This window comes from Montipora foliosa, chromosome 6 (assembly GCF_036669935.1).
Source record: "Montipora foliosa isolate CH-2021 chromosome 6, ASM3666993v2, whole genome shotgun sequence".
NCBI classification, from domain to species: Eukaryota; Metazoa; Cnidaria; class Anthozoa; order Scleractinia; family Acroporidae; genus Montipora; species Montipora foliosa.
In genome coordinates, this window is record NC_090874.1 from 58528246 (window position 1) to 58553391 (window position 25146).

At 38.2% G+C, this 25146-nt stretch overlaps 1 protein-coding gene across 2 annotated transcripts; it reads left to right on the plus strand.

Moving 5' to 3' along the window:
- The first annotated feature begins 593 nt into the window (after nt 1-593).
- Nucleotides 594-24481, plus strand: LOC138007932 (uncharacterized). 2 transcript variants are annotated; one of them, XM_068855065.1, is made up of 9 exons: nt 594-1056; nt 9892-10052; nt 13082-13173; nt 13981-14070; nt 16674-16781; nt 18327-18378; nt 18816-18898; nt 19299-19498; nt 20229-24481. In XM_068855065.1, exons 1-9 carry the CDS (start codon nt 959-961, stop codon nt 21661-21663), a joined length of 2319 nt encoding a protein of 772 aa, XP_068711166.1. In that variant the 5' UTR covers nt 594-958; the 3' UTR covers nt 21664-24481. The 2 variants fall into 2 exon arrangements, with proteins under 2 accessions (XP_068711166.1, XP_068711167.1); XM_068855066.1 differs by lacking the exon at nt 594-1056 and adding an exon at nt 9305-9646.
- The last annotated feature ends 665 nt before the right edge of the window (nt 24482-25146 follow it).

Genomic DNA, 25146 nt, shown 5'->3' on the forward strand with positions numbered 1-25146 from the left:
TGCCTTGCTGGAGGCATTACCCCCAAAAATTAAATTTCGTTGCAGGTGTCAAGCATCAACAAACCTGTTCTGTAAAAATTGGCATCGTCTGGATCCTTTTTTTGAACTGAGAAGGTCGATGGCTGTGAGGTATTACCACAAGTTGACGAAATATTTGTTTTCAAAAAGAAAGACCTTGAACTTGAAGTAACTTAATTAAAAAATATTGGTAGCCTGCTTTGTGTCGTGTTAGATGCCTCTATGTGGTGACTCTGTTTTGCTTAGCTTTGCTCTCCATCTTTGGCTAATCAATATATTATTTCTGTCACACGAGACAGGTTAACAATCCAGATCATAGTTCTTAATTTTCGATGTTTTGTTCTCTTAATTAAGAGTTTCCATATGTCATTTGTAATCTTCTTTATTTTTTCTAGATCCTTCTCTCGTGGTTGCCACTCTCCTTGGTTGTGGTCTCGTGTTTATTTTGTTTTATTTATTATTAAGATAAGCTCTTTTCATTACACGTCAGTATTGGTTTAAATTCTTGGCCCACAAGTGTCATGTGTTGTCTATCTTACTTGAACGCACGAGTGGGACAAAGAAAATTATCTGAAAGTAGACCTGTTCCGCGCTCCTCGCGCTAGCGAACAGTCGCCATCCCTGGCTTCCCATAATATACTGAAGAAAATGCTTCACCGTTTAACGAGAAAGTTCACCCCGTTTCCAAGTTGGTAAACAAGAACCGATCGCTGAAGTTTTCATTTTCCCCACCCATACCCCCTGGCATGAGACAGGTCGCGTGTTTGACAGAAATGCGGGTGGTTGATCGATCCCAAGAATAACTCAAGGTCACGCTATTGAGAACTTTGGTGATTTCGGATTTCAGATTAATTTAACGTCGGTGTGTTTCGGACGTGATTATTTTATTACGCTTTCGCTTTATTCCCGACTGAAACAGTTCATATTCGCGTGATTGCCAATGTGGGAACAAGTAGTTTCGTATCGCAAACGAAGAATGCAGGAAAACGATCTTGAAATTCAATTTCCAGGGCCTCGGAAAGGAAGGACATCAGCTTGGTAAGAATATGGCTAAGGTTAAATAAGCGCTTTCAAAAGTCTTAGAAATATCCCTTGCGGAGAGGAGGGTTAAATTTGTTACGGCCAAGTGCATGGAAGAAGGCTATCAGTGTTTGTACGGAAAGCAAGACAGCGATGAACAAGGAAAAATTTTAATTTTATCTGGCGTTTTTCTGCTTCGTCGTTGTACTTAAAATAAGAATCATGGATTTCAAGATAGTCCTGACAGCTTTTGGAGGTCAAGGTTTTGTGGGTAATTGGCAGACTGTTTTTGCTCTAAGGCTTCAAAGACGCGATAGTCTGCGGGGAAAAATTTGGGACGTATTAAATTATTTCGTTTTTTCGGCGGTATAAACGGAACGCATACGCTTTTTCTGCTGGTTATAGCAACTCTTCGAGCGGGATGGGGTTCCTCTTCAAGTTCGGCTGAAAAAACTTTCCATCGCTTTAGTGAAATAGGTGAATTTATGAAAAGCAAGATAACGTTTGATTGACGGGTTCATAAACATCGGAGGCAAAGCCGCTATAAACTATCTTCTTTCGACCTGCGAGGGTGTTTATAGAGTACTACGAAGAAGCTAAATTTTACTACAGCTTATAAAAAAGAAATGTATTAGAGTATATTGAAATGCAGTGTTGAAACTGAATATGGAGGGTTTTTTCGTTGATAAAGAAGACGAATTGTGACACGTTTCCATTCGATCCTATAAATATCAACTGTCAGTAAAAAAATGAGGTCATTTGTCCTTTTGTCATTAATAAGGAAGTACGGTCTTCAGGCGATGAATTTTCGAGTGTTAACAATACGAGCCAATCATTTATCGGTACTTAAAGTTATTTTTAAATCTAGTCACGCTAATCGGTTTGTTTAGTGTGCTCGACAAGTGGCATTAAAAACCTTTGCGTGGTAAAAGCCGAAACCCGAATAAACAAGCAAAGAGCTCGAGCCAAGGTTTACTCTAGGCGCCGTCTCAGATGTGGAGTCTTGTCTTTCGCAGCCGGGTGGCAGCCAACAGACGCAGAGCCGAAAAACGAGACTTTCGAACCGTGGCCTCGCTTTATTTTATCGTACTCATTTTTTCAAAGTTACTCCGATAGATTAAACAAGGTTTCGAACCGAAACTGTTTTTAACGGTAAGGTTTTATGATTTACGTTCAAGTTAAATTTTATTGCTCGGCTGTTGAAAAAGCCTTTTTTTAATTTTTTAAATCCCACAAGGAATTTGTTAATTGAATTTAAATTGGTACGCATTTTTAACTGTCTGGTACTGGTCAACTAGTTTATGCTTTTTTCCACCCAAAATATTCACCAACAAGCAGTTAACTTCCAAATTCGCGTGAGAAGAAGGGGTTATTAAAACTAGTGACCATAGAACGCTTAACAATCAGCGCTGTTTTCACCAAGCCCTTATTTAAGGGTAATAATTTAAAGTAATTCACTGATCTTGCGACGGTTCGGCGAAATTTCAGTCATGGAGCCAGCCACAAGAATAAATTCCAAAAGGGATGATTCAAGAGAAACAACATCAGGTATCTTTGCATCTACTTAACATAGCGATTCAGTTAAGTGACCCCGGGGAATATACGACCCCCATGCGCCGCCACCCTCCCGATTATCTCTAGTGCCGCAGCCGGTAAATGGTGAAGATATTCCATGTGACTTTAACGCAGATATTTTGTCGGTTGGGTTTGTCTTTGTTACGGTGGCAGCAACTCCATGTTCCAAGGCTTTTTCTGACTTTTCTACAATTCTCATTCCTTGAGCGCGGAACAGTTTACTTTGAATTCATTAAAACCTAACCTTTTAAGCGTAAAAAAAGAACTCCGGTTTTTAATTAACCGTCAAGTTACTCGTTCAATGGCGTAGGAACTATCTTATCTCTTACTATATCGCTGCTACAGATCCCTTTATTTTATTTTATTGACCTCTTTATTGAAAATCAAAGTGATCTACCTAAGCAGGAAGGGTGTGCTAAAATGAGATGCAGGGGTAAAAAGGGTAAATACTTAATCCAGGATCAGTTATAATCACTGAGCGACTCCACCGTCAGTCTGTCTAGCAAGGCTAACAATCGCCTTTACGACTTCCGTAGCCTGATCTAGTAGTGTGTTTACCCACACAAAAGTAGCTTAAGTGGTCAACTGTTCGGTTTTGTGTGGAACTTGGTGTCATTTGAAAACTTACTGAGATTAAAGGTTCCCGCTGATTGCGAATCCGTTAATGTTCAAGACCCTTGTTTTCTCATGTTGCATCACAGCTAATGTTACACGATTTGGTTATTACTTATTAACTGCACGCACACGCACTCTGCTTCTAAAAGAAGAAATTCTGAGTTATCAATTTTTTGTTGATTTATCTGAGCCGACGTAAGCTTAGACCCCGGTCCATGTCCGATCCTAGCCACTTTACTGAGCAACAAAAAAAAGCGTTTATTTATGCAACTGTGAACACCTGTAAATGGTTCTAAAACTAATTTCTGTCAGTTTTTCAGACAAATTGTTTTTCAGTTAAATTGTGAGGCCCCTGGCGCCGACTTTGGACACCTTGTCTGGCATGTCAATCCGTCTGCAAGTGTACATATTGCTGCGGGTTTGCACCATTAAAAGATAAAGAAAGGAATGTTGGGGCTTTCACATATCCACACACAATAAAGAATTCAAACTTTCTCTAAATAAAGATAAATTTGAGAAAAAAAACACCATTAACTGAAAAAAACACCAATTCATTCCTCCACGTCCTGCTTTTCTGTTCTTTGTATGCAAGATATTGAGTAGAAAACGGAATTTAAAGAGTGACAATGGTTTACAGTTAATGATTATATATGCAAAATGCCCTGCTGGGGTCTTTTATAATTAGGCGTCACCCAAAAGGAATGAATGTAAAATATCCGTTTGTTTTCACTCTAATTTGCTCTTTCTGCTTTTTAGTGCAACTGTTTGGCCTTCCAAATAAATAAATAAATAATTAAATATATAAACTACAAGTTCATCCCTACAAGCCTGTTTCGTGGTCGCCCACTCATCAGGGGACCACGAAACAGGCTCATCAGGGGACCACGAAACAGGCTTGTAGGGATGAACTTGTAGTTTATTTGTTTTTTTTCTTCCATATATACTTCGCTCTACTTCTATGTATTGAGCACTGCTTTGCGAAAATCAAGTTTCACACTTTATATATATATATGAATATATATGGAAGAAAAAGACAAATAAACTACAAGTTCATCCCTACAAGCCTGTTTCGTGGTCGCCCACTCATCACCCACTGATCAGTGGGCGACCACGAAACAGGCTTGTAGGGGTGAACTTGTAGTTTATTTGTCTTTTTCTTCCATATATTCTACGCTCTACTTCTATGTATTGAGCACTGTTTTACGAAAATCAAGTTTCACACTTTATATATGTATATTTATTTATTTATTTATTTATTTATTTATTTATTTGGAAGGCCAAACAGTTGCACTAAAAAGCAGAAACTGAGAGCAAATTTCGTTCTTTTAAAACTGTTGAAACGAAACTAGTTTTCTCTTTTTTGGATGTTTTCTGTTTCTGGAAAAACAACGACGCTGCTAATTGTAGTTTGCTAGCTTGACCCGGTTAAAAGAGTTGTCGGATTCATTGTAGTCACTGGACTGGATGTGAAGGCACACGCATTCAATAGCCATTCCGTGTTACGGTAGGTCATTTATGGCTGGCTTTCTCTCGCGGTTACGTTCATGATTTTAACCGAAAAAACTGCGGAGAATGAAGTTATTCCAGCCGAGGCAGAAGCCGGACAACCTCAAGTCCGATATGTACAGACTTTGTCCAGGTGCGTGGTAAGCTCGAGAAATCAAGGGTCAAGGAATTCAGTGTGAGAAATTTTACGAGTTTTCCCTGAGCTTTGATAATCATGAAAACCTGATAGGGGCGGCCTTCAGGAATGAAGCAAAATCCGAACTCAAGGAAGATTTTCGAAAGCTAAACAATTTTTCTTATGGTTTTAGTGTCACTGCAATTTTCTCGTCGAGATTCCGGGGTAAAAATCCAGCTACCCCTCAACTAAGCTCTTGATGCTTCACAATGCCAAAAATGCGTGAGTGCTGGCGCAAAAAAGCCTCAAAATAAAATTGAGATTTTATGCCTGTATCACGTTTTTTCTGTTGCTTTTCTTTTTTCGTATTTTTTCAAACAATCTTCAGAAAGGTGCAAGAACTTGTTTTATGGAAGTATGAAGATTATTTTCCATGAAGTTTAAATCGATCTATTCACGTAAAAACTCTCTGGGTATTAATATAAGCATACAATAATTCAAGTTCTAAGCAGTAAGCTGTTTCGGTCAAGCAAACTATTGATGGCCTTCCCTTTATCCATGACGAATGGATACTAATGGGAATTCTTCCGCGCCGTTGTAACCTTAAAAATGACTTGTGGATAGCCGTGCGGGTTGAAGACACACGAACATCCCAATAAACAGAACCAAGACCCTAACATAACACAGTATTTCGGAAAATTGTATGAGCCTCTACTGAAAAAGCACTTATCTTTGCCTTTTTCCTCCCAGCCTCGGTTTTGGCGACAATGCCCTGGCTACATTTTCCGCTCTTAGCAGCCGTCCTACTCATACGGTTTTTATACTCACAAGGAGCTCAGTAATGGTGACCAGATCTTGACCCTCATTAACGATAACTTAGGGTTCTAGAATTGTTTTACCTACAAGGATAACGAACAAATGATCAGTTATAAAAATAAAATTAACTCGTTTCGCTGAAAATGAATGGAAGTGAGGGAAGACTCACAGAGGGTATTTTCTAAGACTCGATTTTGTTTTTGTTCCTTTCTGTTTATCAAAATGTGGAATATCAAGAGTCAGTGGGCGCAGGCTCTGTAATATCTGCAGGACTCTAAAAGTTACGTAACATCTAATTTAAAGTCAGACTTCTTTTGTTACCAAATCGACGGGGTTACTACCGGTCTCCCAGGGTTAATCTTGTGAGGCGACAAGACAATAGGAACAATTCAAAGAAATATAACAGCAAACGACAACTCAACTGGAAAGAAGCGATTGTTTGTAAAACGTGGTTGAGTTGTCTTCGGAACCATCGATCTCAGCGGAACGGATTTGAACCCATCTTACCCCACCCCAAACAAGAGTTCATCTTTGTAACCAAGCATTTTGTTACAGCTCTTACCTTTCCTTGTTGCCGAAATCTACTGTAAAACTGTTCCTTGGTTTTGGATGCTTAAATATGTTTGTGTGCCATTGTTTCCTAAGTTCCCTGAGATATTTCGATTTTATATTCCCCCTCCCCCACCCCCTTTCCAATCCCCGTATCCCAGTTCGAATATTTTTGTTTGAGTTGCTGTGGTTTTCGGGGAGAGACGGTGATGCGGGGTCATTTTCTTTCCATTAGCTCACCATCAACGATAATCTTCGATTTCACGAATGCAAAACCCGTTTGGAGATTCAGAGTGAAATACATCGAAAAGTAAAACGAGACAATGGGCTTAAGATATTTGCCAAGGAGGATTTGTGATAAGAGATCATTTGACAATTTCTCACGAAATAAGATGAATACATCTTTTGTCAACTGTTTTGAATCCCTAAAGGGACACAATGACGAATACCTGTCTCAATTAACAAGACAATGTGTTATTATAGATTCGAGTCGTTATTCACAGAAAAAGCGACAGGCTTTTAGACATACAAGGGCATAAATATTCATGGGTGTCGAGGCCTGCCAGATCAGAAAACCTTTCCTGCACGCAATGCAAAAAATGGTCTTGTGTTGGTCCTTCCAGGACTTAAGCAAATGTTGGTTCAAGGGACAAACGTTGTTAGATTTTACACCGCTGAGATGTTTTTCAAATAGCCTTTTTACTCTTTTAAAGCTTTTGAAGCACCTGGTCGGTCTGTTTGGCAATGATCCCATTTACTGGACTCCTACGAAGAGTTTAAAGTCCACAATCGCTACATGTTCTATCAACAAAACGTTATTAGGTTTCTGTTGCCAGGAAAAATATATCCTTCAGGATGAAATCATTTTGCTTGCTTTGCCTTTTTTGGAGTCGATCTTAAAAAATAACTGAAGATTAGTTTTCTATTTACAGTTAGCAAGTTCTAAAAAACTTTCGGTTGTAAACATGTAATTAATTTTTATCCCAGGTGCTAAAATTCAATATCCAAACACCACCCAAAGTCTCGAATAATGAACAAAAGAGAGAACAAAGTTCAGGCGCATGGGCCAAGGCGTATTGTGTGGTTCCCATTATCGTTTATCCATGGATAAAAGCCAAAAACGAAATGTCCAGGAACACGAAGACCCTTAAAACGAATTTCAGGCTTTTTGGATCGTTCATCACTTGGTGTAACGTACAATAAACAGTTGCGATCGATTTCACGGTCAGGTTTCAATAAAAAATGCCGCTCTTGTCTTGTGCAAAGGGGCGAGGGTTCCATGCTTTGGCAACTTTTTAGAACCATAATTAAGCTATGTTTCAAGTTTTTATATTGCGCGGTATCAACCTCGTCTCGCCGGGCTTGTTTATCACGACTCGAGTCTCCACCGCGAGAAAGCCGACGTTTGAAAGCCTTAAAAATCTCAACCAACACTAACTTATGAATATGCACCAGAAGCACATTATATCAGATTTGATAATGATAGTCTCTTCCCGGAGCTTGCTTTATATATTAGAAAATAGGAGAAAACAAGAAAGAGAAATAAACTGTACAATCAGCAAAATCAAATTTAATACAATTGATTCAGTCAGTTTTTGAACTGACTGGATTCTCTACCGTTAATGCCAACAGTGGTATAATTTAAAGAACTTTTTTATTCAAGGCATTTCGTATATTTTTCAGGCCTATGTATCAGAAGATTGGGAGTACAATTTATAAACCAAAGTTAGTTCATTTGGCCATTTGTTACAAGCAAGATCTTTATTTGCATTTTTACTTCTTTTATCAGTGATTTACTTCCTGAGATAACGAGGGCGTTTATTTTTATAATTTATTCTGTTCACGTTCTCTGTCGATTCCAGTTTGACATTTACAAGCAAAAAAATATATTCGTCTATAGATATATCACGCTGTCGCGTGAAGATGGACGTTGCCTAGAATATAAAACTTCGAACGAATTCTGCTTGCTCGACATATTTTAGCCAGTGTTCACATTTTTTACGATATTAAAGGGTAAATTAGCTAAAAAGCTCTTGCCGCTTTTAAGTTTGCTTGTCAACTGTGCACAACTTGCGGATGGCGTGACTTTCTCGTGAATGCGATAACCTCGCATGACAAATTTGAGTACAATCTGTATGGGAAAATGTCATTTCCGTCACGAGACAGGAGGAAAATAAACACACGGTCTATCGAAACATAACAAGAAAAATAAAAGCTCGCGTAATGATATGCATTGAGGTGATCGAAGTTAATTTTTTTATATCGAATAAAAAAATCTATATTTTGACGTTCGCGTAACGTTCATTGATTTAGCGCGTGACATGTTATGTTTGAGATTACTTTTCTGTGGTTTTTTTTGTTGTCGTTTAGTCCCCTGACGATAGACCGCTTCGTTGCTCTCGATCATAGTCTTGAGTAACACAACGCGAGAGAAATCTGCTCGATGTTAGATTTTATGTGCGAAAGACAAAGAAATAGTGTTTTTCTGTGGTTATTTTCCAGACACGTAACAGAGGGTATTAAATTTCTATTTGTGCACGTTGTGATGGATGACGCGAGTTGCACCTTTGAACAAAAGAACTTTCACTGAGGAACGGTAGTACAATAATCCATAGTACTCTACGTCTCGTGAGATCTTAAAAAGAAATCAACGCTTGAAAATATAATTAGCATCTCGACTCACGTTCTTAAGAATGATTTGGCCGCGGATCAACCTTTAACCTTTGTGTAGAAAAGTTAAGGGGTTTGACGGATTCCAGAAGGTAAATTTCGCGGATGAGTGATTAGATGGCAGTTGACATTCAGCGTGACTAAGAGTCGAACCAAAACACAATGGCAAGTCACAGCTACGCGACTTTTCCCTTACGTTTCTTTTCACATGCAAATTTTCTATGATTGCTATTCTGGGCGTTGAATTGTAAATATTGCATAAATTATATGGGTCGTCTTAAAACAAACCAATTATCGTGTCGGTTTCACGTGCGCAGCCAATAGCGTTGTAGGATTTCTACCCCAAGTCAGTTGCTGGCCGTGATCAATACCAGCTCAGTACAATGTGCATGTCAATCACTGTGGTGTGGGGTCGCAAAATTGGCTCTGCTCTCACATAAACTTGAAGTTCTTCCCTTTTGAGGATACTGGAAATCCGTTCAATTTCAGAAATTTTCTGCGACTTATTCACTGAGGTGGCTACTTCGCGTGTGTCAAGCAGTCGTGACCCAAGCGGACGAATTCGCATGGTTTTCATTACGTGAAAATCATTTAATTTTAGCTTCTATGGCTGGCCGCGAAGTGTCTTGCGAACTCACCATCGACAATTTGAGTCTTATGTTATAGTAAAAGGGAAAGTAATACTCTAGTCACCCTGGCGGACTCCGAATTTATGGATGTGAATGCGAACAGTAAGCTTAAACGGAAGAAAAAAAACCATGGGTTAGTATCGTGAGCAATTTCTTGGTTGGTGTTTTTATGTCGGTGTGAAAAATCGTGAGGTGGAAAAGGCTTGATTGTCCTACTTGAGCCTGGACAGTGGTATGATCTGTGCTTGTATCGAGTGCTCTCACCCAAAGTTTCAGCGCGGTGTCGAAAAGGTTTGCTGTTTAGATTTGAAAATAGGGAAGAACTCTGCAACTATGATTTATTCGCTGCTAAAATATCGTGATAAAACTGTCTTTCAGGCCTGGAAACCCTTCGAAGCGACATCGCGATCGACTCAACGCCGAGTTGGACAACCTCGCAAGACTGCTGCCGTTCCCAGAGGATATCGTCACGAAACTGGATAAGATTTCCATTCTTAGACTTACCGTCAGCTATTTGAGAGCCAAGAGTTTTTTTCAAGGTAATTAATGTGTTACATTTACGTCTTGTCTTGATATGCCTGTTGGTGAATCTTTTCCTGTGAAGACACTTGAGTTGTTCGTGGCTGCCATGCAATATTTTTTTTTGGGAATTAAATTTCTTAGGTTCTTTCGACGCCCGCTTTTAACTCAAGGGAAGTTCCAAAGATTGGTCAATTGTATAACGTTAAATTGATAGATAAACGCTTATCAGAGTTTTCGTGGTAACTGAATACAAATGGAGAATTGATTTTATAGTGGAAGGTTGAATTCGTGATTTGAAAACACGGCTGCAGCACTGTGGATTTGTTTACAAAGCGATAGCCACGAAAATTTTTTCAGACGTAAATAAAGAGGAATGGAAGAGGATATCCTTAAAGATTTTGATTAATTTACAAGACTAGAGGGCAAAGAGGTCATCCGTGATTACCTTGTAATGAATCGTCTTTTCCGCTGTGCGGTGGGAAAACAAAATAGCCGTTGCGACAGAGAAGAAAGATGGGGACGATACCATCAATAAGTTGTCTTTGTTGACCGTCTTGATCATCTTCAATGGAAGACATCTTTGTTTAGACATCTTTGTTTGGACATTTGTTAGTCGAAAGCATAACAGCAATATTTTTTCATCCTTACAGGAGTTAAAATCTCGCGGCGGTTTAAGAATTTTACTATAAAATCATGTGCTTTAAATTCCCGAGTCCTCGAGAAGCTGTAATCATAAGTTGAAGTCTTACTGAATTTCAAGAAAAATACCACAACATCGATGCATTTGTTTAAATTTTTTTTTCAATAAATTTTTGATAGTGAAACCCAACAAAAGCGAGATGTCGAAAGCAGAAGTATTGCGGTTGTCTTTTTCCTTTCATGATCTCGTCGGTGTTTATTTCTGACATTTCTCTGTTTCGACTATTGCGTCCCTCAAAAATTCGCCGACCTTTTCCTTGCCTTGGTAACCGTTAAGTGATTGGAAAGGCTGTAAATCTTGATCAATCTTGGGTGACGCTTTCTGCTTGAATTGAACCGCCCTGTACGGACGATCAATTTTGCATAGGTAAGCACAGTCACAACGCATTTCATATAAGGTAAATCTCGAACAATTCAAAAACCAGATTTAGGATGTGCACGGAAGCGAAATTCAATTTCAGAGGAAGAATGAACCCAAGGGACCCATGGTCATTGGATATGACTAGCTCGACTAGCTCCCCTAGCTCCCCTAGCTCCCCGTGTATACATGTGCTGATTCACACCTCTGGCGTTGTACTAAGATGCAGTTGTTCTTTGGTCACGCAGACTGTGAAGTAACCATTGCTCACGCAACGAGAAGCGGCAAACAAGCAAAAATATAATTACTTCATGTTTTTTTTTCTTTTAGCTTTCTCAGTGACTTGCATAATTGACCCATCTTCCTTGCAAAGCTAAAAGTGAGAGGTTCTTTTTTTGTGTGTACGAGGAGATCACGTGAGAATCTTTACCTAGCTTTGTTGTTCCTTTGTACTGGCTAGTATAGGCATCAAGGATGAACTTTCCCTGTGTATGTGTATACTCTTGACCCTTTTTTTCAAAACCGCAAATGTTTACGCATTTCGGCATTCGTAGAAGCAGTTTGAGTCCTTAGTTGCAACCTGGAGTTTTGTTTTGCGCTAGTTGACTTCACGGTGTTTTCGTGTCATTTATCATGCTAATGAAGCTGTTAGTCGATCGATACATAAATCTCAAGCTTTAAGACAGCTTTCATCGATAATGTGCAAGTAAATGTTTTCAGAGTTAATAATAGGGTCGAGCTGTTTTCTACTCGTTTTTAGTATGTTGTGGCCTTACCAATGCAATATTCCGGCCTTTCCAGTAAAATCCCACCCGCTGCCGAAGTGTAAAAGATTTCATTAAATAGACCTGAACATCTCCTGGATTTCTTTCCATCGTCAGAAATCCTGACAGTCAAGCTTTCTTAAACAATATTGTTTCCTGTGTTATCGAAAAACCCGCATTTTTTCACAGCAAGGAAGAAGCATACATTAAAATATCTGATAGTAAATTTTGTTTTGTTAGCTTAAGTGTACACAACATTGGAATCATCGAAATTTTCTTTTGAATCGTCGCTCAAGACCTTCCATTTTTCATATCTCGTTTTATGCAGACAGTAATTAAGAAACCGTGAAGACGTTTACAAGAGCGCAATTAAAAATAAACACTTGAGTGCAACTCGCGCCAATCTTAATGTCCACGATAAAAGAATTCCGTTTAAAGTTAGGTGCACCCTGAAAGAAGCGAAAAACACCAAAGTATGCGCGGTCCACTTGCTTAGTTGCCGTTTACTTAACACGAATTATACTTACGATAACATTTGTTCACAACCCATTGAAGCCTTTCCTAAGTTTTATTATACTTTATAGGTGGTATTAAACCTTTTGATTGGGTGTGACCGTGTCCATGCAGTCTTCACTATATATCTACATGTACGTTGGCAGTATCAAAGTTTGAGCCAGTTTTTAAAGGGGCATGATATTTTTAGTAACAGACTGAAAAGCTCAGCTTATGGTAGGCACAAAAATATGACAAAACTGATTTCCTTAAATTTCAATTTTTTTTTTAATGCACAGACTTTCTTTACCTGATTTCTGGAACAAATGGCAAAGAAAGAGTTACATGCTAAACTTGAAAACATTCGAGAGTGTTTTCAAGTTTGCATGTTTTTCAAGAAATGATGTAGAAGCGATCCGAGAAGACGTTTATGGAATACTGACCAGCAATCAGCATGCCATGACAGTGTTCCAATAAATGTTGTGAAATCTAGTCAAATCACTGAACATTGCATCAGTTTCCAAGTTTTTGGAAGATTGCAATTTTTGAAAGGGCTATATACCTATATAATTATTGCTTAGTACACTTTTTTGTGCATAAATGTTTCGTGATCCTTGGAAACATTCATTTGTTAACAAACTGTTTGCCTCTCATTGTCGGAAAGCAAAGGTTTTCAGAGCCCAACGTACATGAATGTCTTTTGTTCACTTTCACCTTTGGAATTTCTTTTCAGTCTCCGATGGAAGACACGGAAAAGAAGAAACTTGTGAAGAGCTTGTTAGGGAAGTTGAAGGAAATGGTGTCTTCTCACAGCTTTCATTAGAGGTATTAAAGCCATGCACAATTAGTTTTGGTAGACTACAGCGTTAAAGCTACAATGTGATCCCTTTGTCAATACATGTACCTATTGCATACTTTTTACTGATTGCCTCTACAAGGGTTACTCTTTAGTTGCAAGTGCTGCACTTAAAGTGGTAGTGTCATGGATTGTTAGTAAGACTGCAAAGCAAAGGAGACCTGTTTATGGATGGCAAACAAAAATTAAGGGCCAAAATTTCTTCCATTTTGTGGTGATCCAGAAGCAATTTAAGAATGAAAAAGTCACTGAAAATTGATTTGGTAAATTTATGGTCAAAAGAAAAGGGATAATTCCCATGATACTACCCCTTCAATTAAAACCTAAAATTTCCAGAAAGTCCTGCATTTCACTATCCTATGTACTAAATATATTTTCAAATGGGAAGTTTTTAAAATCTTAGAGGAGCACTAAATTCTCTGGAGCCAGCTATATATAATCATTATGAAGAAGTATGTGAAGTGTGTGAGTTTTCTTTGACAAGTCCTATATTAACATATTACAGTATGTTAACCTTGGCTGTATTTATTGTTAGACCTCCAGATGCTTATTTTACTGCATTCTTAACCTTCAAAGCTAATTTAGATTTCCTTATTCTGTAGGAATTAGTCTCTTATAAAAATGCTTGTCATTGGTATTAATGGACATTTCTTTTAGGATAATCTTTTTTAATACCACAAACATATATTATCTTATTTTACAGTTTGTACAATAGGTGGTTCTCCTTTTGAATTAGATAACATGTTGATCTGTAGTCTGTTCATAATTCTGTTTAGGCTCTTGATGGCTTTATAGCAGTGATTACGCAAGATGGGCAGTTGTTTTATGTGTCTGAAAATGTACGTGACTTCTTGGGATATTCTCAGGTGAGGATATTGTCACTCTCCTATCATTGCTCCACAGAGAGTTCCAAATCTAAGAGAGTTATAATTAATAGACTTGATAAAACTGGACACCTAACAGACAAAGCTAAATGATACATTTGAAAATTTATACATGAACTCTGTGGATAATGGCTCCAGCTTTGACTCCAGGGCCCGGTTCCTCGAAAGCCGATTAACTTAATCCAGGATTAGCGTAAACTTTTGTTTCACGTTTTCAACTTTTTGGTGAAAGTTTCTTTCGCTTATTTTTGTTTTTCAAGATTGACGTCTTCTCATGTAAAGTTCTGCCGAAAATCTGCGTTGAACAGCATTTGGGAGTAGAGAAATAAACTGCTTGGTTAATTTTTAATCTTAGCTTAGCGTTAATCGGCTTTTGAGGAACTGGGCCCTGGTGAGCGGAACCATAAAGATATCCAGCATTTAAAGCTAAATAAATCTGGATCGATTCCCAGTAAAAGGCACTTAAATAAGCTGATGGAGTCATTAGAAATATAAGGCCTAGAATGATCAAGTTTTTTGGCAAAGGCAAAGTTGACACATGTAAGATTTCCAGATGGATTAAAAGCAAAATATCTTTGTGGTATGGTGAAATTAAGATCCTACACCATTTGGGTATGCCATTGGAATTGCCGATTTACCAGCCTGAGGTTAATCTGTGGATTGATGCCTATCAGGTATCATGCCGAGTTTCAATAGTTAAGCAGTCATAATTCAGGTAAAGTTAATCATATTTCTCTCTCATGACTGGGCAGTATTCTTTAAATTTATCCTGTGATCTGATTGGTTTTTGGTAGTAGGCGGTATTCTCCCATCTTCTCCCACTCACAGCATGTGGTATCCGTTGCATGTAATGATGGAGTCAGTTATTACATCACTTGCTTTGCGTAAACCTTTAACTTTTTATGCAAGTACTTATTTCGACATGGACTCAGATGAAAGTTGTAACAGCAAAAGTGAGATTATTACCCTGCCAAGGTGGAAAATTACGACAATAAAGAGAGCATTGGTTTGTAACATACAGTAAATAAAACCAGTAAAATACTCTTTTTACAATGGCGAGTGTGCAAAAAGTGTATTAATTTTTTATCCTTTATTATTATGCAAATTGAAATGTTTCGGTGAAGCCTCTTCCTGGAATTTGCATTTACATCTGTTTCTAGTACTCCCAAGAAAAATTAATTGTTCAATTTATGGATAATCTTGCCATAATTGCATCCCTATTTCATGGCATCTGACAGGATGCGGCGATGCGGATCTGCATAATCCCTAAAATCCTCATCCTCCGCATAATTACAATATTTTGCTCATAAACGGAAGAAATGCCTGATATTGGTGATAAAGCAGCTGCTTACCATCCTTACAAACATAAAAGCCAAAGAGATTGACTGTTTTGAAAGGCTTATTTTCCTAAACATTGAAGATCTATTAAAGAAAACATGCCATTTTGTTCGCAAGATGAAAGTCGTAAGCAGTTTCCACACATTTTTCGGCAATGAGCCTGGACACTAGAACTTGTGTTATAAATTACAGATACCCTGGGGTTGGAATTTCAAAAAATATCCGGCCCCACTTTTGCGACAAGAAACATGTATGTGAAACTTTAGGTGCAAGTTATAGTCACAAATTACATTGTATATTGTAATCGTAGGGAAAATAGTAGCCCGCAATACATGTGTGTAAAAAATTACCGCTGAAAATGGTCACTGATCGTGGGAATAGATTGCGGTCCAACCATATTACAATTTTGCTCCATATTTCCAAATTGAAACAAAACAATTGTTTATCAATTTATTTATTTTAGCAAAAATTGCGGCAAAGTGCCAACTGCTAACCCTTTTACTTCAACGGTGAAAGCTTGTCACAAGTTGTCGACCCCTCATATATTTTAATCACCATAAGAAAAAAATCAGTCACAAATGTGACTGTATTGGTCACAATTTTGAGTCCTGATTTACCATAAGCATGTAAATATATGGGATGGGCCTAATTATTAGTTAAATTATTTAATTGTTTAAATTTCTGCATAATCCGGTGTGATTTCCGCATAATCGACAAATGTTTACACAAAATATGGCCGAAAATTTCCGCATAATCTTTAAATTTTTTGCGCATCCTATCAGAAGTCCAGCTATTTATTGTTCAGGTATTTTATCAGGTTTTAGAGAAAAAAAAATGGTATTCACCAGTCTACGCTATAAGTCCGTCTGTGTTGGGAAAAACTGTGCCCTAGAGCTGTCTTGAGAACTGCCTGAGCCTGCAGTCCTAAGAGCTACCTAATGGGCACAGTTTTTCCAAATACAGACCTCCTAACTGGTGAATAATTACATATATATCACATATATATTAATCATGCATGATATGTCATGTCCAATCAACCATCAGATGGCTTAAATTTTTCTGATTATTCTTCTGATTATTCTTCAAGGATCAGCATCAACCCCTGAGGGGGGAGGGGGGGGGGGGAATAGACCCTTTACAAACTAATTATTGTTGTAAGGAGGTGTGGCTCATTTGCATAGTACTTAATGGCTTGCTTAAAAATGGGTCTTTGACAGGCTAGGTGCATTTTTTGCAATGTTTTACAGGCTGCTGTCATTCATCAGAGTATGTTCAAGTTTCTACACATTGATGACCAGGATATGGTGAAAACAAACTTAGCATGGCCTAAACCTACTGAAAAGAAACCCAAAGTAGTAAGTGTATCATGATTTTGTGATTTGTAGTCCTTTTATCCCTGAACTGACCCCACTGACAAGTTGAATTGTCTGGCATTATACAGAGTCACATCTATACCGTATTTACCCGTGTATAAGCTTAAGCCGACCCCCATTTTTGATGGCAAAAGAAGCAATTTCCTAATTTCTCTGTTATATGTTCATGCGATACTAATCTTGTGTTCTTCAATTTTTTGGAACTGTGGATACACACAAAAATCAGGGCCTCGAGTGATTAATGGTTTTGTGGTTCAGCAGTTGTTGAATAGGCAGGCATTTTGCCCTTGAGTTTCGAAAAAGTTCTCAGAAAATCGACATGCAAACCTCAAACTAACCCAGGGCTTGAAATTGCGACGAACTGGTCGCCAGTGCGACCAAAAATTGAGTGCTGGCGACTAGATTTTCAGAACTGGTCGCCAGCTGGCGAATCTCGTTTTGTCTGACAACCCAAGAGAAACAGTACACAACTTTTGTATTTGAATCTTTATATGATGAAATCGTTCGGAACTGGTAGCGAGAACACGACTCTCCATTAAAATAATGTATAAATACTTCAAGAAAATCGGTTTCTCACTTTGTTAAACAATTAATATCACAAATGTGCTTCAATACTTCGATCACCGCGTTTACTATAGGTGCCATATTAGGTCCGATGACATAATGGTCTTAATTAATCTGGAAGTTTCTTTGGGATATGTATGGATTATTATGAACGATACCATAATAACACTATTAAGAACTTACAGCTTTCTTTCTCAAAAGTCATGATTAAATTTAATTGGTTTTTTACACGAATAAAGGGCTAGCAAAGTAGTCACAAGGGTCACATAATTCAAGAATTACATTATCCACGGCTATCTTTAGTACGGTGTTTATTTCCCTACCAATGATATTATGAAAGTTGCAATGTCCACACATTCCATGGATGGTGTAATGGCTTTTTATGTATTTAATACTCGTGTCAAATCAAGCGCTTCAATAACACAAAAAGGCAATATATTTTGTACTAAATAAAGAGTGGAATATTCATAAAATTAACGTTTTAACAGCTCTTGGTGAATAAACATCATAAGTTGGGTGATTCGAAGTCCCACTGACTATATGGCCGAGTGGAAGTTTGGGTCTGCTATTAGGCTGTATCCCTTGTGGATCCTTCCTTGTCATCCGCTAAGTTGACTGCAGTTGTGAATCATTAACTTGATCCTCAGTTGTGTTTCAAGTGAAATTATAGGCTCCCCTGCCTTGTCACAGTGAAAATAAAATTTCCCGGGAGGCACACGCCCTAATCACGCTGTATATCACACCTTTGATTGCTGTATTGCCAGCATGGTTGTCCTGGTGGTGTAGTAGTGGTTACCACACCCAATAAATTAGTAAAGAGGGGACGTGGGTTCAAATCCTGCTCAGGGTGAATTTTCTTTCAAACCTAAAAACTATCTTATCCTTTTTGCCATGTTTAAAATGAATGAGAAGTATGATGCTAAAAAAAGGCAGAAGAGTATAACTTTATTTCTTTTACCACAGAAAAATGAGGACAAACAAAAAGATGTATTAAGTCAAGATGATTTAAAAATAGGTGAGCTTGTTTATGGTTAAAAAAGAAAAAAAATAGCAGGGAAAAAAAAAATGAAACCACAATGTCTGTTACTGAAGGCTGCCATCATCTATGAAAGTACCCTTTTGGGAATTTTTTTTAAAATTAAAATTAATGAAAAGAGGAAACCTTGTGACTCCTAACTCCGTTAATAAAGTCTTTAATTAAGTTACTATAATAACGATTGACAACTAAAATATTCTGCGTTAGTCTAAAATCATTCTATTGGAAACAATGGGTTAGACGTAGTGATTCATTGCTTTGGTGAGGCTAAAGTGTTGATTTAAATATAGAATGTAGGTAAGGTAGTTACTTTTGCATTGCAAGTTTTCTTCTAATTTATTATGTTTTCTCTTGCTACAGGCTGACTTTACTGCTGTAAAACTGTTACCTTATTTTTCATTGTTTTTAATTATTAGCCTCAGATGACAGTGACAGGCTAAATCGTTCATTTACTTGTCGCATGAAGTGTACACTAAACCATGGGGGTGGATTTTACAAGGTAAATCAAATGCATTGTTGTTTTTTGTTTTGGTGTGTGCACAAAATGCTGACAACAGATCATTAGGCACAGGACTCATGAGTCTATGGGGTGAGTTGTGAAATGCTTTTTACCAAATATAATACTATGGTTGATTTAATGAAACAAAGTGATTTTTCTCTGTTAATGTTAATCCTTATGCAGCCAGTTTTTGTTATTTTGTCTAGAGAACGTAAAGGGTGCATGTATTCCATAACATCCTTTTTTGGTCATACTTAATTTTATAACTTGTTTATCTTTTAGATAATGAAGTAACCAAAACTTGTTCATTGCATACGTTGCAGAATATATTGTGATTTTAGGTGGATATGACTTGCCTATAAAGATCCGTCATAATAAAATTTAACTTTCTTTATTGCAGCTCTTCAGGTTGTCTGGCAGATTAAGAGAAATTCACACACGCAAGCGCGATAGTCAAGTCGTAGAGTATGGTCTTTTTGCCATCTGCTCACCTGCGAACAGTCCTCACTCACACCATGCTGGAGCCACAGTAAAAAAGGAAGTTGCTTTGACTGCTCAAAAGAGATTGGAGAGAGCTAACAGTGAACCCATTTGTGGCAGGTTTGTGTAGAGTCTTTTTGTTTTATTTCCTCTGTTTTGATATACACAGTATCAACATGGGCACTGCATTGAAGGCTATTCTGTTGGCCCTTTGATTGGCTACGGACACGTAGCTTTCCATGACTTTCAGGATTGTAAAATTCTTGATGGAAAAGGCTTGAGAGAATTAATATATACATGTATGTAATACCAGATGGATACAAATCATCATTCTATTCCTTGCCTTGAGATCTTGATATCCTGGGTTCAAGACCCGCTGTGACCACTCGGTGAATTTGTTCCTGGTAGTCCCTGGTTCAAATCCCTAGATGCATTTGTAAGCAGCCAACTGGTATGCTTCCCCGGTCAGTTGGGATTCTTAACAGTTGTTGTTGTTCTGTTCCTTCATTTGTTCATTGGCCTTGAAAAGCCCCTATGGGGAGTGGTCAATAAAGTATGTATTGTAAATTGTATTGTATTGTATGAGATTTATTCACAACATAGTTATGTGCATTGGTGTCACCATGCAGTTGTAGAAATTATCCAGATTCCCTTTACAGAGGGGTCAATAGTTTGAAGGAGTTGAGGATGGGTCCAAAGAAGCCTCAGAATTATCTTGAGGAGGTGATGGATGATCCTCATATCTCAAGGAAAGGAAAATGCAGGGAAGTTTAAAAGGCGGTGCTAGGAGTGTAGTGTTTCTTTTTTAAATGTAACTGTGTCTCACAGTTGCAAACTCTCTTTATTGCAGGAGAGCCACTCTTCCTTTAACAGGAATGCTCCCTTCAATGCCCATGAACCGTCATTATTTAGGATCTGAAACTCGATCTACTGCTGTCAGTCCTCTGGCATCTCCCACAGCTTCGTCAGATTCAGGGCACCCATCTCCTGATTCCAGTCAAGGCAGTAAGTTATTATTGACAGACTCTGACATGCGAAGTGAAGGCAGCGAGATTTCCCCGCCATCAAGCAGTAGCTCTCAGGACATTGATGGAGGTCTAGCTGTGGATCATCTTATGGCTGGAAGGAGCCACCCATTTATGAATGCTCGTAGGGTGGACCGCAAGAGAGCAGCAAACTACATGGATTCCCACAGGCCTGATGAGAAAGATCACATGAGAAAGCGTTCTCGCAGTTTAGCAGATGCCAGTGAACTTTTCATAAGAGATGGTTTCGATCCCAGATCATTGTTCTTTAAAGGAAACTTGCCAGCAATTCCTGAAATCAAGGTTGAAAACACCAAGAGGAACGAGGATTGTGCACAGAGTTCTGAGACATCAGATAGAAGGCTTCTGAACAATCAGGACAACAGACTCGATGCTGCTCAAGGCCTTGTTAGTCTTGGGAACATGGCATCTAAATTTCCTGGACTTTGTACGTTTCCTCCTGAATTTATGTACCCTGATGTCATGTTACAACATGACATGCTTCATGATTTCCAGCACCTAAGAAGCCCTTTTGACATGCACAATCCATGCTGCCTAGGAAATGATCCTTACACGGCTTTGGCTATGAGGCGATGGCTGAGTAATACTGAAATGTTTCATTCTACATTGAATCCAATGATAGCTGCCCAAGCAGGCCTTCTTACTCCAGCTGAAAGGCTGCGCTTACTCAAATTCCCATTTGTTTACCCGACTCGTTTTCCTGTCCCATCACCATTTGATATTGGTGCAGCTTCAGGGTTTACAGAGAGAAACCTGCCAGAGTATGCCTTGAGAGGTTTCTATGGTAACCGAAATGGACTTGTAAATTCAGATATTCCACGGAGTGTTGCAGCAAAACAGCCAGAGCAGAGCCAATCTCCATCTAAAGAGAAGCAGGCACCAGTGGGTGACAACAGAGAAAACAAGTCTTTTCCTGTGAAAAGTAAACTAGGAAGCTCAGAGGGTAGCATTTTCGTCAAGAAAGAACCTTTGTCAGGGGACAAGAAAAATGAAGAAGCCAAAACAGCAAAGAAGAATACCTTAGATGGCACATCAGTAAACGTTTGTAGCAGTACTTCAGATGTCGGCAGCAGTGGCGATGGTGATGAAGAAGAGAGAGTAGATGTGGTTGGTGGAGGTAAACCAGGATCTGGGCTGCGTCAAACATTTGCTGGAATTCAAGAAGAGTTCAATAGCCGACTTGAAAACCTCAACAAGTCATTCGCGCTTTCGTTGGATCAGAACATGACTTGTCCATAACAGTAAGTGAAAAAGTAGTGCCGTTGTTTCATGGTACTTATGGTCTCTTAAAGATGTTTGGGTTAGAGTTAACTTAAATGCTCTTATGTTGTGAATAAGTTGGGTTTAGGTAGCACCTGTTCACTTTGTTTACTGGTGCTCAGAATAACCTGTTCACTACAAAGCAGATATTTTTCACAAACCATGTTCGACATAAACGTAGCCAGTGATATTTTAAGTGATGTTAAAGGTAGATTTGTTTTGTAGTTTGAAGGGAAAAAGGAAGCATATGTTTTCGTTTTCTCTGTCCTAGAGATATTGTAATATGACCAAGTTCGCTTCAACATAGAATATTGATTTGTACAGGTTTCTTTTAAACACTTAAAAATGGAGCAGTTTGAAGTCTCAGACAAAAGTATGTTAATGTAGATAGTGCTACTCTGAAGTGGTAAGATGTTTGAATGTGTTTGGCTTTTCGATAACTAGCAAACTCTGAAATTAACTCAATCAACAATATATGTCAAGTTTATGCTGGGCAAAATGAAGTCTAACAATAAATATTTTATTTTCCTTTTCTTTTGGCCCCAATGTTTGAAGCCAGGCAAAGAATTAACAGCCTATTCTTTAATTTAAATCCCAAATTAACACAGTAAAAAAAATGCCAATTACACAGCTTGAAGTAGAGCTGTTTGGGAGCAAACTGGATGTAGAGGCCAAAACACCATTTACAGTTTTTTGTCCTAAGATTAGTCTTTTAGTGGCCACGTTCTTACCTTTTGTCGGTCTATTGTTCGACCACTTGTAGGTGTTTTGCTTTCTCAGTTGTTGCAATGTAAACCGCAAGTTGTTGATTGAGTTCAGTGTTTGCTAAGTGTTGAAAGGTTACTGTACATGCACAATTACACTAATCTAATCAGAAAACAAAGTCTTATCACAGTTTATTAGCCATCGACGTCTTGATTTAAAATCATTTGTTAATTCCATGATTTTAGGACAGTAGAAAAGTATATATTTAGTGATTTGAAGTGATTTCCCATGCAATGATTTTGGGATGAAGACCATGCGTAGTTGATTAAGGCATGGTGAATGTACCACTTGTACTTCTTAGCTAAGGTCTCAGTTGTCTTTGGGAATTTTAACTCCTAAGACTGAGTTCCAAGGCACTTTGTGCATTGCTCTGTCAAAGCACATGATCAACCTTGTAACCGAGGGCAGTGAAGGGTTGAATCTGGAACCTTGTGTTCACGAAATTTCCTGAAATTCAAATGTCTTTCTCTCGAGAAAATTTCCTTCACTTGAAAAGACAGATCAGACTGGAATTTTTATATGTTAATTGTGATTTTTTTTGCCTTGAGATGATTAACTCTGACAAATAAGGATTTGAAGGAAAAGTAAGGAAGGCAAACATTCAATCCATTCCTTAAGTGCCATCTGAGTTTTTGTATTTTTTTTTTTTTGGTAACAATACCTTGTATAGAAATGTTGGGTTGGATGGACAATATTAGCGACCCTCAGTTTTGACGATCAATTTTAAGTCAACCTCGTCCTTATGAATATTGGTTAATTTCTCTATTACTATGAAGGCGTTTGTAACAAGAACTAGTTACATGTATGAAGCGATTGTTTAGAGCCCGTATAGCTCATCAGAAAAACGCATTCTCATACCAGATCAGAAGGTCGCTATTATCTGTTTGAGGGATGTTAAATTTTCAAATAAACCACTTGTGCTTCTTTGGTACCAGATACCAATCAAACGTGACCAGCTTAGGTCGCTTATATTCAATGTAATTGTTGTAGTTCAATTTTTTTCCTGATTCAAAATTTTTTTAAATCAGTTCAACTTTAAGTTTTCTTTTTTTCAGATTAGGATAATGAATGTAAAACAAAGAAAAACCAAAATTGAACTGATTTGAAAATTTTCAAACCAAGAAAAAAAATTTAACCACGACATAAATAGTTGAGAAACATCCAGCAATACAGTTAGGGGTGTAGAAGCAAATGGAGGAAGAAGAAGAGGGAGCTTTGGAGCATGCCATGCTCCACTCAGACTTGTTTCCTTCAGATTGCGGCTTATTTCATTGTTTTTATACCTACGCAATCGAAGTTGAGCCGGCTTGTGACTGAATACTTCCCTTTTCCCTGGCGAAAATATGCCAGGTATACTCCTGACAGGGTTAAAGTCTTATTTGCGGCTAAATACAGGAATTGCACCAACCCAGTCATTCGCTTGTACAGATATTACATATTTGAGCCCGCGAGAATGAGAGCCGCAACACCAAACCAATGTTTTTACCCAGACCGCTGGTCGGTGCAATTCCTGTATTAATCGCACAGCGGCCATGTTGAGTCCCGAGGGATTGAGAACTTTTGTTTTGCCCGACCGAAACTCGTTCCCAAACATTTCAACTCGAGGCTCGGGGTTCGAAATATATTGTCTATGACCAATATGGCCGCCGCACGAATAAGGCCCATTGAGGAGTTGTAGAAACACTTACGTCAACGGCAACGGCAACTTCTCTTAACGAGAACATTATTGGTTGAATGAGGGAAAATAAACGTGCTGCACCCGTGGAAGGCATTTTAAAGCAATTCTTTACCTTTGCAAAACAACAACATCAAATACTCAGTTGTAGACAACAGCGAGTCGTTCATTTTCTATCAGCCGGCGTCGTTGGCGGAAAACGCGTGTTAAGGACATGATAATTTTTATATGTATCCTAGTTGTGATCGGTTGAAAAGTGGCGCGGAGTCCGAAGTAGTGTTGGAGAGATAAAGATTCGCGTTTGCTTAAACAGCCAACGACAGGCCTGTCAGGCTTGGAATAAAATTGTACACATTAGTTGTTGTGCGGTTTTTTTTTTTTTTCGTTTTTTAAAGCTTGCCTTATACACGTTATTCCAAAATGGCCGCCATTTTAGTAGTCCTTTTTTTTAATTGCAATTTGATCCTTTTAACCTCGTTCAAAGTTAAATATTTTTTTGAATTTTACATTTGATAGCGAGGCCAAAAGGGCCAATTTCCAAGGAAAGAAAAGAATACTAAAATGGCGGCCATTTTGGAACAACGTGTATAGCTTTTTAGTAAACAATAAATTAACGCCTGACGTTTAAAGCCAATGCATATCTTATTCTCTCTACCGTTTAACGGCTTAACTACAAAAAAGTTTAGACGGGTTCTTAAGACCTTGTTAGTGCACTTAACCTTTTATTGTACAGTACAGGGTCGAGTCAGTTTTGTTGTCATGTCATTCCGTTGAATGGAATGCTGCTTTTTTTTGCATTGCCACCGAATGCAGTGCATACATAGCCCGGTGCTTATCCGTTCATAGCCGTTATGTGATGATTACAATGTAGCTAGCATTTAGATAGGAATCCTGTTATTCCTTAGCCAGGGTTTTGTGTATTATTTTACTTGATTGCGTCTCAGGTAAATAAACCCTTCCCTTTGCTCATTAGTAACTGGACGTTCAGATTTTCTTATCAAAACGTGGTGTAACAAAACCAA

Bases quoted from the DNA above. Each gene is read 5' to 3' on its own strand.
- LOC138007932 (XM_068855065.1), top strand. From the start codon at position 959: ATGTGGGAACAAGTAGTTTCGTATCGCAAACGAAGAATGCAGGAAAAC. The intron at 1,057-9,891 runs GTAAGAATATGG...ACTGTCTTTCAG, and splicing joins AAAGGAAGGACATCAGCTTG to GCCTGGAAACCCTTCGAAGC. The intron at 14,071-16,673 runs GTGAGGATATTG...AATGTTTTACAG, and splicing joins ACTTCTTGGGATATTCTCAG to GCTGCTGTCATTCATCAGAG.